This window comes from Enhydra lutris, unplaced genomic scaffold (genome assembly GCF_002288905.1).
Source record: "Enhydra lutris kenyoni isolate GAN:26980312 unplaced genomic scaffold, ASM228890v2 scaffoldscaffold24, whole genome shotgun sequence".
Lineage (NCBI taxonomy): Eukaryota > Metazoa > Chordata > Mammalia > Carnivora > Mustelidae > Enhydra > Enhydra lutris.
In genome coordinates this window covers 22,812,200-22,829,740 of record NW_019154108.1, presented here as the reverse complement: position 1 = coordinate 22,829,740, position 17,541 = coordinate 22,812,200, and the positions used below count along the sequence as shown (strand labels likewise).

Sequence of the window (17,541 nt, the reverse complement as noted above, 5' to 3'; positions counted from 1 at the left end):
CAACAACAAGCCACAGCAACAGAACAAAGTTTCCTGTCCAGTCCTCTGTTTCAACGGAAAAGACCCCAGTTCACCAATAGGGGAGCTCTAGAGTCCATGTACTTGCTGAGGAATTGGGTAGATGTGTCCTTTGATTGTCTTTTTTTCCTAATTCCCAACTGTATGTTAAATAGTCTAGTCCCCTAGACTCTATTAGAATTGGCATTAAAAGGATATTTCTAGACAAGAGAAATAACAGAGGAGATGGAATATGCAGATATGCAAGGGAAATGTGAAACTTGGACCAAACTTTACCTGATATTTCAGTTGAAAATGAATCTTCAAGAAACTAGTCAACTCTTTCTAAAAGTGGTGTTTTTGTTTGTCGGTTTGTTTTTTAAAGTAGTCTTTGAGCTAAATGCCTTGCACATTTATGCTGCACCTATGTTTAGATGACAAGGGAGAAAGCAACTCACCTAGTAGAAGAGCTCTTCTGTGTAGACTGAAAAATCTTTGTGCATTGTAGCATGGTTTTATTGTGCAATATATTGTCCTTGGTGTTTCAGTCAAGAGGCTGGAAAGTAAAGGAAAAGCACAACCATGCCTCAGCCAGCCCTTCACTTAGAAAAGAAAAACATTTAGCAAGGAGTAAATCCATAGGAGAAGTTTTCACCTTTCCTTTTATATTTGCTATCTGGAGATTTCACTTTCTTCTGAGAACAACTGTACATTTAAAGTAATGTGAGCACTATTTTTTCCTGGTTGGTAGGTGTTTCACAATTGCAGATTTCTTAGGATACCTAGTCCTCCATCTGGTAACAATAGAAAGCCATATCTTTTTTTTTTTTTAAGTTAAAACTTAGAGTTTTAATTAAATTTACGCAGAGATTAGTCATCCATGGTTCATGACCATTCTCATTTGTGTCATTTGCATGGCTGATTTCCAGTCTTTAAAAATATGAAATCATAACTATGAATAATGTGTAAACTCCCTTAAACAAAGTAGCCAAAATGAAAGCTAGAACCCCTACAAAAAAACCTCTACATCAGATTATTATGGTGACTCGTTACCTAATTACCTCATCCTCCCAGCCCTTGGAGTAACCACCACTCAGGATCCCCTGGTCATAATTTCCTTGCTGTCTCTCTACGCACTGTGCTTGCCTCTGCATATATCCCTAGAATGTGTATTTTATTTTAATTGTTTTATCAAGGTGGGATCATCTTGTACGTACACTTTGGGGCATCAGTTTTTATTAGTAATGTTTATTACCTTCCAAAGTACCACCTACATTTTATTTTATTTTTTTAAGTAGGCTCTATGCCTACGGTAGAACCCAACTCAGGGGTTAAACTCACGACCCTGAGATCAAGACCTGAACTGAGATCAAGAGTTGGATGCGTAACTAACTGAGCTACCCAGGCATACCTACATTTTAATATAGTACTACAGGAGTTGTTTATATATCATACACAAAGTGATAAACTTATAAAACCAAAAAAAGTTAGTTGTTGATATAAAAGGTATTTCTAAGAAGAAAACTTACACAATCTAATTTGTTATATTTCAGTAAAGCTCAAAAAATAAATCTTAACATTAAATTATTTAAAAATAGCACAAAAGAAGCCAATGATCAGTTAAGTTCATTCCAAATTTTAAGCTAATATATAGTATTATTTTGTGAATTTCAAATAACCAAAGGTAAATAAATTCAAGAGCTCAAATAAATAATAACCATGTTATCAGGATGGCTAGGTGGCTCAGTTGGTTAAGTGTCTACCTTTGGCTTAGGTCATGATCTCAGGGTCCCGGAATCCAGCCCTGCATTGGACTCCTTGATCAACAGGGAGCCTGCTTCTCCCTCTCTCTCTGCCTGCTGTTCCCCCTGCTTGTGCTCTCTCTCTCTCTCTGTGTAAAATATATAAATAAAATCTAAAAAAACATGTTATCTACAAGAAACAGAGCTCATAAAACCTAAAAACTTCCACAAGTATACAACAGAAGATAACCAGTAGGCATTCAAAAAGACCTAAATACATTTATATTTTATACCATTCAGGAATAGGAAGGCACAGCATCATAAAGCTATGAATTTTTAAAAATAAATTATGAAGTTTAAAGGTAATTCCAAATAAGCAAGGAACTTATTATTATTCCTTATTAAAATTATAATTCCTTATTAAAAGGAACTTGATAAGCTGATTTAAAATGTATATGGAAGGTCATAACTTACACCACCCCCCTCCATAAGAGACAAATAAAGAAAAAAAATTCAGATGAAAGGTCAAGAGTAGTTTTTTATACTTATTGTAAATAATAGCCTGACCTCTCCTGTAAATGTGCATGTAAGCTAAGAAGAATGTGTATTCTGTTGCTGTTGGATAACATGCTCCATGTTTGGTTATAAATTCCATCTGGTCTAAAATGTAGTTTAATTCCATTGTTTCCTTATTGACTTGCAATATACTTACTTTACTATACTTACTTACTTATACGTACTATACTTACCTTACAGTGTGTTATTTTTATGTTTCCATGTTACTGTGAAAGATACTTTGTTTTAACTTGAGAAACTCCTTTTGATGAAGTTCTAGAATATATGTGAGGTTCGGTGGGGTGAGATCCAGAGCTGATGACCAAGAAAGAATCCTTGAGACATCTTTGGTGCAAAATGGTGGTTTATTAAGGCATGGGGACAGGACCTCTGGGGAGGAAGAGCTGCTGCCCCCGTTGTGAGGGGTGGCAGGTTATGTACCTTGGGGGTGGGGGAAGTAAGGAAAAGGGAGGTTTCAATAGAATTTTCATATGCTAAAGAGGACCTACAAGACACAGGATACCAAAGGCCTTGCCATTGCCAAGGTAGTTTTGCCCTTTTTAGCAAGCTATTCAGATAGTTGGGAGATTCCTAAGGAATGTCACAATATGTCCCACCAGGAGTAGGGGTGGGGGGGAGAGGTTGCAAGGTGTCAGCCTTTTGCTTTGTCCTCAGCCAGCCTTCTGTTCCCTCATCACTTTCATCATTTCTTGTAAAGCTTAAATCAATGACCATTGGCAATAGATCCAACCTCTGGCCCCTTCTCTTACCCAGAGGTGGGGGATGGGTAGAACAACTAGTTGCAACTCTAAAGACAGGGCTGGTTCCTCTGGCAACTAGAACCTATCCTCAGTGTTTCCAAAAGCCAGCTTATACATAACTAAAGATGTCTTTATCTCACTCATCACTTAGGAAATTCCAAGCATTTTAAGAGCTCTGTGTCAGATGTGGGGACAAAGACTAAATGTGTATTACTATAAATCACAATATCACAACTGCTAACATTGCTGCAGGTAAATAGGGATTGTGGAATATTGGCAGCATAGTATCGCAACAGCTCTGTTTTGTTTGCTTAAAGAAATTTCCTTCTTTTTGTGTTTGCAAGAATTTTGTTTATCATATTTTCTTTTTTGACCAAGAATTTGTGTTAAAATATCACTATATCTGTATCTGTTAAGATGTTTAATCACTAATAACATTCTCTCTCCTCTATTACAACATTGTACTCTGCTAGTTTAGAAGGTAGGTCATAAGATACAATGCTTTCACCAGGATCAAACCAATATTTCCCTTCCCAACTGGAAGTTGATGGTAACTCTGTTGTTATCTTGGGCCGCTCATGTCATTGGCCTAACAGGCACAGGAGCGGATTGTGTACACAGGCTGGGATATTGACTGAATTGTCAAAAGGTCGTTGTTTATTGCTACATGATGAGAACAGGGAAATTATATTTGAATGTAGAAAATTCTCTGAAGCTTCTCCTTTACACTTCTGTGTTTATGAAAAAAGGTTAAAAGAAGACATCAGCAACCTGCTAAATGGTAAGGTTGCTATGGACCCTGTAAATTTGGAAATGAAGTTTCCTCACCATCAGGTAGAGGACCTGGACTAGTTTCGATGCTGGTTGAAGAGGAAGGAAACATGTAATGGGGTGTAGAAAAACATTGATAATATAAACCACAGCCTAATGACCAATAACTTATATGAGGACTCTGGCAGGAGAGTTTCTGTTTTGACTTTTATAGATATATTTGTATATTTTTAAACTGCTTTCTCTTCCTTGACCTTATGCTTTTGTGAAAAGAAATTGATTAGCTTTTAAGATACAGAATACCTCTGTGGGATTGTGACTAAGTAAGTAAGGTAATAACATCACCAAATATCAACAGGATGACTCTTGGAAGTTTTGACTCCCATTTACAGGAAGAGAAAAAAGTCATCTTCATTATAGGAAGGCAAATTTGATCATGGTGTGTGGAACTATCACTACTGTTATTGTGGTGGACAGTGGTGGACTATGTTATTTCATTGATGTCATCAAACGCTCAGCCAAGCTTCTATGCAGTATTATGTACTCTTAAGATTTAGAGCATATAAAACCACATTTCCGATTGTTCTTTGTTGGTTTTCTCATTGAGTTTCGCCTATAGAAGCAGTAGTAGGAAATCAGAAACGAGGAAGGTCATTCTGGCTCTACCAGTGTGGCAGTTCCCAACAGGAGTTAGGAACAATGTATTCAGGTGGAGATTGAGTGATCCAGAGGAAATATCAGTTTTGGAAGTCCTGCTAGTCAGTTCCTGTTCTTCAGTAGACCAAACAACAGAACAACAGGTATAAGCTTTGGTGCCATCTTGAAAGCAATAAAATCTTCTGCTTTTTGATATTATACTTATTGCTCTTTATGTTTTCTGGCTGTTTCACCTTCCCATTTGGTCTTGCAGACATTTCTACACCTTTGCAAATAATTACTTTTATTTAATTCTCACTGGTAGAAATAGCTAGATTGGTCTGTTCCCTGACTGGATGTGACTAATACTATAAGTGATAACAGATAAGACATATTCATTGTATGCAAAATTTGAGTTGTGGGAAAAGCCAAATGGAAGCAGGTTTCCACATTTTACTTGCAGTGGTAATGTGTCAATACCAGGAGGGAGTGATAAGCTGTAAAGGTCTATATTAATACTTAGACTAGTGCTACTAAAACTATACAAAGAAGCATAGTCAATAATACAGATATATTAAAATTGTTTTAAAATGTTGAAGAAACCCAGAGGGAAGGCAAGAAAAGGAAACAGGAATGAGAAGCAGAGGAAACATACACACAACAAATACTAAAATGGCTGACTTTGGCTCGGACATAACAATAATTACTTTAAATGTAAATGGTATAAATACTTTAATTAAAAGACAGATGGTGCACCTGGGTGGCTCAATCAGTTGAGCCACTGACTTTTGGTTTTGGCTCAGGTCATGATCTCAGGGTCCTGGAATCAAGACCCATGTTGGGGCTCTGTGCTCAGCTGCAGAATCTGTGGACTGCCTCTCTCCCTCTCCCTCTGCCCCTCCCTCCATTCATGCACTCTATCTCTAAAATAAATAAATAAATCTTTAAAAAAAAAAAAAAGACTGACTATGGTAGAGTGGAGAGATAAACAAGACCCAACTATAGGCCATCTATGAGAATTTCACTTCAAACTTGAAGATACAGTTTTGCTCTAAGTAAAAGATTAGAAAAGAAGTCCCTTGATTTCTTCGATGTATTTCATTTGAAGCACTGCTTGCTGTTCTCTCAGCGGCTCAGTGCTCCCCAACTGCACTGCTCATGGATCAGTTCTCTGGATGCAGCAAGAAAGAAATGGGCCTCCTTGGCAGCATCTTACACAGCTGGGAAGCCCTGTGCTCATTCACACACTGTCACTTTCACCTGTAGGAGAAATCATGTGCTGAGAAGCCCTCTCCTGGCACTAGGCCATGCCACCCTGTGGGAGAGAGATCGATAATAAAGCTAAACTGATCCTCCTCAAAGCAACCAATCGTGGCTCTTTTGCTGCCATGATTTGCTGGAGCTTCTCTGCTGAACTGGACTTCTACAAAGCCTCTCTTGTTCCATGTGTAATTGTTGAAATTAGTGTTGTCCAGGGGCTCCTAGACTGTGACTGAGAGGAGCTGGTGTTGGTTCATGGGATGCTTCAGGGTCTATAGCGGGGCCAAGATCTGTGCACCTATTACTGTACATATGGGTGGGCAAGACTCCTCCCAGTCCCTTGGCTTATGGTGCTAGTTACAGAGTCAAAGACAAATAAATGGGCTGTACCCCAGTCCTCAGGATTATGGAGCTGTTTCTGAGTTGGCAAGTCAGCTACCTGGGTGCAGTCCTGTCTTCTTAAAACAACTCTCCTTGTTCTTGGACTGCACCAGGGTTTCACAATCTCCTACCTGAATCCCACATATCCCACAAAGGCACTTTAGTCTGTAAATAGATTCCAACCTATTGGGGGGTGGATACTGTGAGGCATGTTTTATCCATCATCTTGCTGACATCACTCATTCCTTGTGCTATTGATGCTGGCAGGTTGGGTCTGGGGACCCAGACGGAGTCCCACGGAACCAGCCAAAATCCTTGGCTTTGTGTAGGTGGAAAGTCAACCATGAGCCCACAGGAGGTGAAAGCAGAGTTTACTGAAGATAAAAAGAGCAGATAAAATGGGACATGAGAAAAGAAAGGAATTTGAGTCTTGTCTTTGAGGTCTGGGTTTTTTTTTAACTGAGGACAATGGTCTGGTGTACGTATCTTCTCAAGCATCCATGAACTGGTTAGAACCAAGTTGAGAGCCCAGGTGTTGTTATTCCTTGGAGTCAGGAGGTCTTGGCATTGAGATGTCTAACAGCAGTGATCTCAAATACACGTATGATCATTTCATCAGGTCATTCTCACCTGGTCTTTCCTTAGATGTTATCTATTCTAGAGAAATCATTAATTTCTTCTCCCTTACAAGGAGGACATAAGCTATTTGCATTACAATGCATGTGTAAAGCGGGGTGAAGGTACAAGGCCTAGCAGGAATAGAAGCAGGAAAAGGAACAAAGGAGTCCTTCAGTTTCCCTGTCTCACTAATTTTGCTTTTATTTCTTAATATTTTCTGTTCTTTCTGTTTGGAGTTTCTTTTTATTTGGCTTGATTTTCTTTGGAACATACAATTTTTCTCATAATTCCATATATTTTCATGTTTTATTTTTTATTTAGGCAGAATGTTTTGGCTTTTTTTCTTCTGGTAACTTAATCACAAGTTTTTTTTGACAACTATATGTTTAGTTTCCAAATGTCCATTTAAAAAACCATCTTCATGGGGCACCTGGGTGGCTCAGTGGATTAAAGCCTCTGCATTTGGCTCAGGTCATGATCCCAGGGTCCTGGGATCAAGCCCCACATCGGTCTCTCTGCTCAGCGGGGAGCCTGCTTCCTCCTTTCTCTGCCTGCCTCTCTGCCTACTTGTGATCTTTGTCTGTCAAATAAATAAAATCTAAAAAACAAAACAAAACAAAACAAAAACCCCATCTTCATGCAGGTATGAATTACGTTCAATAAAATTCACACATATTGGTGTGTAGGCCAGTGATTTGACAAATGCATACCTCTGTGTAACCACAAACCCAGTCAAGCTAGATACAATTTTCATCTTCTGAATCAGTTCTATTTTTCTCTTGCCATTCAATCTCCCCTAGCAACACCACACCAGGTAACTAATATTCTTTTTGTTATTATAGATTAGAGTTTCCTTTCCACAGTTGCATATCAATGGCTTTATAGAAATGGATTCTCAAATCTGGCTGCTTTATTTTCCCATAATGTCTGTGACATTCTTCTCTGTTGTTTCTTGCATCAGTAGCTCATTCCTTTCCATCATAGACTTCTGTTGCATTATATGGATATAAAATTTGTTTATTCATTCCAATGTTGATGGACTTTTGGAGGGTTTCCAGGTTTTGGCAACTATGATTGAGCTATTTGTGAACATTTGAATTCAAGTCTTTGAATGACCATATATTTACCTAAGTGGTAAATACCTAAAAGGAGAATTGCTGGGTTATGTGCATGATTAAAAATCTGTGAGAAGCTGCCATGCTGAATTTCAAGTTAACTAGCCTTTTACATTCCCACCAGCAATGTATGAAAATACCAGTTGATTCTCATCTTTATTAACAAGATGGTCAGGTTTTAAATATTAACCACTATAATGTACATAGTGTGGTATATCATTTTCCTTTAATTTTATTTTGCTGGTTGACTAGTGATGGTGAACACCTTTTCATCTGCTTAACGGTCATTGTTATTTCTCCTTTTGTGAAACTTAATTTTTTCCCCAAATTTAATTAAGTAGTTCATCTTATAATTAAGTAGTAATAGACATTTTGATATTTGGGAAACAATTCCTTTATCAAGTATGTGATTGGCAAATATTTTCTCACATTTTGTGTCATATCTTTTGAGTTTCTAAGCATTTATTTCCAGGAACATATGCCTTAACTTTTGATGAAATCCAAACTGACCATTTTTTAAATTATTTATTTTGTGTTCTACATAGGACATTTTTTCCAACTTAAAGTTGCAAAGATTTGTCATGCTTTTTTTTTCCTGGAAAGTTTACATATGTGCTTTTACATTCATATCTATGATTGATTTCCAGGTATTTTGTGTATGGAATAGGGTTCATCTCTTTTTCTCATAGGGATTTTCAGTTGTTTATCACATTTTGTTGGGAATAGTATCCTTTTACTCACTGGGTAACCTGTCATATTTATCAGAAACCCATTGAATATAGGTGTGTATATGTTTTTGTCTATTTCTGGACTTTTTATTCTTTCCCACTAATTTATATACTTATCCTTACATCATTATGCCCTGCATAATGTCCTCCAATTTGTTCTTAATTGTGGAAGGTAGAAAAATGGCCTCCCCCAAAGATGTCCATGTCTAATCCCTGGTTCCTGTGATTATGGTATCTTACATGGAGAAAGGAAATTTTCAGGTATTATTAATGTTAAAGGCCTTGACATGGAGAGGTTATTCTTGATTTTCTAAATGAGCTCAGGGTGATCCCACATGGAAAGGTGGGTGAGATAGAGAGAGACAGAGAAAGAGACCTTTGGACAGACAGATACATGAGGTTAAAGAAGGATCAGAGAGAGACAGTAGCTGGCTTTGAAGATGGAGAAAGACACCATGAACCAAGAAATGTAAAAAGCCTCTAGAAGCCAGAAAAAACTAGAAAACAGATTCTTCCTCAAGAAAGGAACACAACCCTCTAACACCTTAATTTAGTCCAGTGGTGTATCTGTCAGATTCTGAACTGACAAAATTTTGAGAAATAAATTAGTATTGCTTCAGCCTGTAAGTATGTGAATTTTCTTTTTGTAGCCGCAGTAGAAAATTCATACATTAATTTCTAATGTGTTTTGGCTTTTCTAGCTGTTTTCCATTTTCTTTGAGTTTTAGTATTGTTAATTTCTACAGAAAGCCTACTAGGATTTTTGCTGGGATTCAGTGAATCTGCATATCACTTTAGGGATAGTTGATTGTAAAAATATTTTTTCCTTCAATTTAAGAACCTGGTTTAGCTCTCCATGTATTTAGGCCTCCTTTAATTTTTCTCAGGGAAGTTATATAATTTTCAGACTATAGGTCATGTACAGGTTTTGTTAAATCTTTCCTTTTGTGGCACAGGCTTTTTCTTTTAATACTGTTACAAACGATATTTCAAGTTTTGATTTTCCACTTCCCATTACTATTGTATGGAATACAATGTCATTTAATGTGTTGACCTTTTATCATGATCTTGCTTAATTTACTATTAGTTTGGTACTATTTTTGTAGGTTCTATTGGTTATTACATCAATTATAGAGTATCTGATGATTACAAAGATTAACAGGACTCCACAGCATAGATTTACATCAGGCTTTGTAAAGGTTAAGGACACAGCCTAACAGAAGAAATAAAGGCTACTGCAGGGAAGGCTGAACCCTTACCAGCACAGCCATCCAGCCTCATGTCTCAGCATGTTCTTCAGCTGTTGGTTCAAAACCACCAAGATATAGACAAGGTATCTCAATTTCAGGTAGGCTAGCACACAGATTTACAAAGAAGTCTCATACATCTTTATGTTTACATACTTAAAACTAGTCTGTGCAACCAGTTAAACCAGGTATAAACCACAAATCTATATACTCCTCCAAAATGTAAACGAGCTTGTGCAGGGTGTCTCCAAGGGAGTTTCATAGCTAAGCAGCAAATTATAAATGACTAGGTACACATCCCATATAAGTGACTAGGTACACATCCTGGGCCAGGACTTAGCATTAGAATTCTAGGCATGCCTGGAGATAACCATAGTTTCATTCCACCTATAAAATAATCGTATCCTTACACAGTTCATCTTCCTTATCCTTGGTCAAGCTTTCCTAAGTACAAATTGCTCATGAGTATTCTTTTTTACACGCATTTTAGATAATATTTATAGAATAGAAAAAGTAAAAAGACAAGCCCAATGACACACAGGTATTGCTTTCAAGAAACATTTGAGTTTTAAGAAATATTCCAGCATAACCATGTTTCTGATTTTGACCACTCTCTTCCCTCCTTCCAGAACTTAAATTTGAACTTTGTGAAAGGTATTAGTAGAGTGATTTGTTTTAATTGTAATATATTTTCCATTTCAAGATTTCTTATCATAGAAGAGAAAATGTCTTAACATAATAAACACATCAATCTTTTTATTTAATTACCCATTTTCTCTGGTGTATGTATTGTAACTTCTGGGATTCACAAAATGCTATTCCGGTTTCCTAGAAAAAAGTATCATAAACTGTAATGGCCTGTTTTGTTACTAGCAGACTATGAATGCATAAGTGTAATTGAATCGAGAAAAATGTTCCTAACATAAATTTTCAGAGGGTTTTAATGGCAAGAAAATGCTGTGTAGAAATATTGTCTTCACTTCTGGTAGCTATTTGAAGACAACGATTTATCGTGGGTCTTTTTAGATTAATTTTATGTAGTGTTTCATTCATTAGCACATACTAATTGCTCAAGCTTTTTGTTCTAGGGATGGGATTTACTAAGTTAGGGTGTTCATGAACTACCATTATAAATAAATCTTCAATTCTGTTATGAATTAGAGTCTTGTGATATGCCAGTGTTTGTAAATGCCAGACTCAAGAGAGGTGGCACAAGGTTTCAGCTCAATGACCAGCTGGGCTTTGAATGCCATGATGGTTATGAAAGCAGACTTGGACACACCGCAGGCTCCATAGTCTGTGGTAACACTGGTTGGTCTACCCACATGTTATGGTAAGTAACTTTTTTCAAGTATTCTTTTTTCTTTTTCTTTTTTTTTTTTTAGGATTAAAAAAACCTGTAATTGTTGAATGACAATGTTCTGCACCTGAAACTAATATACTATTGTCAACTGTACTTCAATTAAAAAAAAACAAAAAACACTTTTTGTCTGCAACTAGCAGTTATCAGTTACCTGAAAATAAGGTTTGTAAAAAGAAAACTGAGTTAAGAAAACGCTATATGTTCCTTCTAAAAATATTTGAGTTATCTGGACATATTCTTAAGGCACAATAATTAAAATCAAGGTGAATGCTTCTAATTTAATGTCAACTGGGAAGAGAAGGTATTCTGAAACCCAAAGAGAATAGCCTATCTTTAACATAGTACATTAATGTAGTGTTTCCAATGGGTCTTATACATTACGGATTTGTGATTAAGGTACAATTATTATTATTATTATTATTATTATTATTATTTTTACTAAATGAAAGCTTTTAAATTATTCTAAACTTAGTTCTCCTTAGGAACATTGTAGTTTCCTACAACTTCCTCAACTATTTTGCTCTTGAGTTTCTGCTTTACCCCTCCCACCTTGAGAGTTAATTTCTGCAGGTCTGGAGAGGAGCTCTTTATTTTCTGACTTTGACAAGTTCTGTGGACTATTGTGTGAATCTTTTTTGTGTTTGCCAAACAGCTGTTCAGAATTAGAAAGAGAGCTTGAATGTGTGGGAAAATGAGTGGATGTAGAATATGCAAAAAGAATATGGAATGACAAGAACAGAGAGCACAGGACTGAGCCCTGAAGCCTCCTAACATTTAAGTGTCAGACAAAAGAGGAATCGGTAGTGATGTAGGTAGAAAAAATGGAGGTTGTGAAAATTGGGGGGATAAAATATAAGAATGAATGTTGTCATAGAAGTAGAGAGAAGAAAGGGATTAAAGGAAGAGAGAATATGCCAGGAGCCTGTGGGTCAGCCTGGATGGGCTTTCATTCTAATTCCATTACTTGCCAAGCATGAATCTGAGGGCAACATATCAAGCCTAGTTGAAGCTTTGTTGACTCCTCTTTATCTGTAACATGATTTAAAATGCATACTTGTTCTAATATTTCAATAAGTTGCTTTGGTAGTAGACTAAATAAGTCGATACATCTATCTAGAAGACTGAAACTATGACAGATTTGGCTACTTGGAGGCCAGCAATAACTGTGACAGAAATAGTTCTGGAAGGAATACATGGTGCAGAACTTAAATAGACTTTACTGAAGGAAAGTGATCAGGAAGAACTTCAGTACGGCACGTGGTCATAACTCTTTCAAGACGTTTGTGTGAATATGGTGGATAGGAAGTGTAGAATATGGCTAGAGGAAATCAGACACCAAAGGGAAGATTCTTTTTTTTTTTTTTTTTTTTTTTAAAGATGGAGGACATCAGAGCCAAGTGAATGCTCAATAGGATAGAATAGAGACTGAATATGTGAAGTAGACATTTCCTAGTGGGGGTGGGAGCTCTGTGGAAGTACGAGACTTTTGTGGCAACACAGCCACTTCCAACTTTGTAATAGGTGGAAGGAAGGAAAACATGTGTGAATCTCATGCTGGAAAGAAGCAGGAGCTGATGGTTTCCATTTTCCTTTGAACTATAAGACAGAGTCACCTGAGATTGAATGGTGCATGAGTTAGGAGGAGAAAGAACACTTAGGAAAAATAAAAAAAGGTTTAATATAGAGATTTCAAGAAAGGGGCACCCAGTGAGTTTATTACGGAGATGAGGTAGGCTTGCTTAGTTGTGTCTTGGTCCTGGCTAAAGTTGATTAATTCAGGCTGTCAACAAACACCTGTTTATGAGCTAGAAATAGGCCAGGAAAGAATGGTGAAAACTCACTAACATGGCTCTGCCTTTTAGGAGCTTTCATTCCAATATGAAAACAAATAAACAAATAAACAAAAAACCCAATAAATTAAGCCAAATAATGAACCAGATGATAAAAACATTTAAAATATATTTTCTACATAACTGTGTTCAGAGAAATAAGAGAACCCAAGAACTTTGAAAATGGGAGGGTGGGGATGGAGGGCTCTATTTTCTATAGGACAGCATGTGCATAAAGAAAGGCTGAAAACCCTTCAGGATAGAGATGGGGGTCTGTGTGACAGCTGAGACAGCAGAGAACTTGAGCTATTTAAAAAATCCAAAGATCAAAAAGACTGAAGTCTGGATTGCCACAGGGAGAGAGAGATGTCAGTTACGTTGGAAGCTTAGGCAGGAAATGGATCATAAAGAGCTTGGATTTTCTTCCAAGTAAAAGCAGAGGCTTTTAAGATGAGCATCAGTTTCTTTTCTGGGACTAGAAGCCAATTCAGGTTTTATGAAATCAGAAGCTTATACAGTGTTGAGGGTCCCTCTTTAAAAAAGAATTCAAAATTATGAATATGTAACTGCTGTGATTTTAACAATGTCACCACATGTCACAAGAATGGGATAGCAGTAAAAACTGATATGGCCAATAAGACTTTTATTGCAAATTTTATAAAACTTAAGACCTTGTGAACCCATTGGTAAGAAGTCACCAGCATGGTAAGACCTTCCAAAGTTGATTGAACAGTTTAGTGTTCTTTTCAAATAACTTCCTTCTATCATGTAGCAGAAAACCGCACAAAGATGGGCTGATATCTGAGTTTATTGTCCTCAGCATTCTCTAATTCACAGAGAGGTTTCCAAAGAATTATCATTGGGGTACCTGGGTGGCTCAGTTGGTTAAGCATCTGACTTCAGCTCAGGTCATGATCTCAGGGTCCTGGAATGGAGCCCTGTATTGGGCTCCACACTCAGTGCAGAGTCTGCTTGTCCCTCTCTCTCCCTTCCCCCTGCCCCCTTTGTGCTCTCTCTCTCTCTCTCAAATAAATAGAATCTTTAAAAAACAAGAATTATTGTTATCATAAACCACTTAAGTCAAATAGTGTTTCCAACAGTCTTAAATAAATGTACACTTAAAAAAATTTGTACTAGCATTTCCAAGTATCAGTGTCTGCATTTATGATTTTGACTTTTGATAAAGATAAATATCTTTAATTCAGGGTATACCCATTCAAACTCTTCTTTATATTATATTTTAAAAGTCAGTATCTCTGTATAACAGTTGGAAAATAACCAACAGCCAAGATTTAAAAATTACTATTATTAGTACTACTACTACTGTTTTTTGGTGTTGTTAAGGCAGAATTTTTCACAATGTGATGAGATAAACACAAAATATATAAACAAGTGTACATACAAATATAAGAATTGCTATGTAGAAGATTGAAATAGAATTTTAGGAGAGAATCCCTGTAGTTCTCATCAAGTGTGACCTTCTCAGCCCAGCTATAAAACTCAACATTAAAGCAAAAAAGCAAATTTGCAGAGTTATTTTTTTGTTGCATTATGTTTTTAAAAATTAATTATTTTTATTAACATATAATGTATTATTTGCCCCAGGGGTACAGGTCTGTGAATCGTCAGGCTTACACACTTCACAGAACTCACCATATCACATACCCTCCCCAATGTCCATAATCCAACCACCCTCTCCATACCACTTCTCCACCCAGCAACCCTGTTTATTTTGTGAGATTATGCGTCTCTTATGGTTTGTCTCCATCCTGATCCCATCTTGTTTCATTTTTTTCCTTCCCTACTCAACAAACTCCCTCTCTGCCTCTCAAATTCCTCATATCAGGGAGATCATATGATATTTGTCTTTCTCTGATTAACTTATTTCGCTCAGCATAATACCCTCTAGTTCCATACATGTCATTGCAAATGGCAAGATTTCATTTCTTTTGATGGATGCATAGTATTCCATTGTATATCTATACCACATCTTCTTTATCCGTTCATCTGTTGGTGGACATCTAGGCTCTTTCCATGGTTTGGCTGTTGTGGACATTTCTGCTATAAACATTCGGGTGCACGTACCCCTTCGGATAGCTACATTTGTATCTTTAGGGTAAATACCCAGTAGTGTGATTGCTGGGTCATAGGGCAGCTCTATTTTCAACTTTTTAAGGAACCTCCATGCTGTTTTCCGGAGTGGCTGCACCAGCTTGCATTCCCACCAACAGTGTAGGAGGGCTCCCCTTTCTCCGCATCCTCACCAATACCTGTCGTTTCCTGACTTGTTCATTTTAACCATTCAGACTGGTGTGAGGTGGTATCTCACTGTGGCTTTGATTTGTATTTTCCTGATGCCAAGCGATGTGGAGCACTTTTTCATATGTCTGTTGGCCATTTGGTTGTCTTCTTTGCAGAAATGTCTCTTCATGTCCTCTGCCCATTTCTTGATTGGATAATTTGTTCTTTGGGTGTTGAGTTTGATAAGTTCTTTATAGATTTTGGATACTAGCCCTTTATCTGATATGTCATTTGTAAATATCTTCTCCCATTCTGTCAGTTGTCTTTTGGTTTTGTTGACTATTTCCTTTCCTGTGCAAAAGCTTTTGATCTTGTTGAAGTCCCAATAGTTCATTTTTGCCTTTACTTCCCCTGCCTTTGGCGATGTTTCTAGAAAGAAGTTGCTGCAGCTGAGGTTGAAGAGGTTGCTGCCTGTGTTTTCCTCAAGGATTTTGATGGATTCCTGTCTCACATTGAAGTGTTTCATCCATTTTGAGTCTATATTTGTGTGTGGTATAAGGAAATGGTCCAGTTTCATTCTGCTGCATGTGGCTGTCCAATTTTCCCAACACCATTTGTTGAAGAAACTTGTCTTTTTTCCATTGGACATTCTTTCCTGCTTAGTCGAAGATGAGTTGACCATAGAGTTGAGGGTCTATTTCTGGGCTCTCTATTCTGTTCCATAGATCTATGTGTCTGTTTTTGTGCCAGTACTGTACTGTCTTGATGATTACAGCTTTGTAATAGAGCTTCAAGTCTGGAATTGTGATGTCACCAACTTTGGTTTTCTTTTTCAACATTCCTCTGGCTATTCGGGGTCTTTTCTGGTTCCACATAAATTTTAGGATGATTTGTTCCATCTCTGAAAAAAATTGATGATATTTTGATAAGGATTGCATTAAATGTGTAGATTGCTTTAGGTAGCATAGATATTTTCACAATATTTGTTCTTCCAATCCATGAGCATGGAACATTTTCCATTTCTTTATGTCTTCCTCAATTTCTTTCATGAGTACTTCATAGTTTTCTGAGTACATATTCTTTGCCTCTTTGGTTAGGTTTACTCCTAGGTATCTTATGGTTTGGGGTATAATTGTAAACAGGATTGACTCCTTAATTTCTCTTTCTTTTGTCTTATTGTTGGTGTATAGAAATGCAACTGACTTCTGTGCATTGATTTTATATCCTGATACTTTACTGAATTCCTGTATGAGTTCTAGCAGTTTTGGAGTGCATTCTTTTGGGTTTTCCACATGAAATATAATATCATCTGCAAAGAATGAGAGTTTGCCTTCTTTTTTGACGGTTTGGGTGCCTTTAATTTCTTTTTGTTGTCTGATTGCTAAGCAGAAAAGTCTGATTGCTTAGTGGAAAAGCTCTCAATTTTACCCCTTTGAGAATGATATTCGCTGTGGATTTTTCATAGATGGCTTTAATGATATTGAGGTATGTACCCTCTATCCCTACACTTTGAAGAGTTTTGATCAAGAAAGGGTGCTGTACTTTGTCAAATGCTTTTCCAGCATTTACTGAGTATCATATGATTCTTGTTCTTTCTTTTATTAATGTATTGTATCACATTGATTGATTTGTGAATATTGAACCAACCTTGCAGCCCAGGAATAAATCCCACTTGGTCATGATGAATGATCCTCCTAATGTACTTTTGGATCCTATTGGCTAGTATTTTGGTGAGAATTTTCACATCTGTGTTCAAAGATATTGGTCTGTAATTCTCTTTTTTGATGGGGTCTTCGGTTTTGGGATCAAGGTAATATTGGCCTCATAAAATGAGTTTGGAAGTTTTCCTTCCATTTCTATTTTTTGGAATAGCTTCAGGAGAAAGGTATTAATTCTTCTTTAAATGTTTGGTAGAATTCCTCTGGGAAGCCATCTGGCCCTGGGCTCTTTTTTGTTGGGAGGTTTTTGATGACTGCTTCAATCTCCTTACTTTTTATGGGTCTGTTCTGTTTTCTATTTCTTCCTGGTTCTATTTTAGTAGTTTATACATCTCTTGGAGTGCATCCATTTCTTCCAGATTGTCAGATTTGCTGGTGTGTAATTGCTCATAATATGTTCTTATAATTGTTTGTATTTCTTTGGTGTTGGTTGTGCTTTCTTCTCTTTCATTCATGTTTGTATTAATTTGGGTCCTTTGTCTTTTCTTTTTGATAAGTCTGGCCAGGGGATTATCAATCTTATTAATTCTTTCAAAGAACCAGCTCCTAGTTTCGTTGATTTGTTCTACTGTTCTTTTG

At 36.9% G+C, this 17,541-nt stretch overlaps 1 protein-coding gene across 1 annotated transcript in view; it reads left to right on the top strand.

Annotated features, from left to right (window-relative positions):
• The window catches only part of LOC111150694 (complement factor H-like), a 66,141-nt gene that overhangs the window by 20,042 nt on the left and 28,558 nt on the right, over positions 1-17,541 (top strand). Inside the window, 2 exon segments of the mRNA XM_022508240.1 lie at positions 10,973-11,144; positions 12,250-12,257. Of these exon segments, the coding sequence (XP_022363948.1) occupies positions 10,973-11,144; positions 12,250-12,257 (180 nt within the window).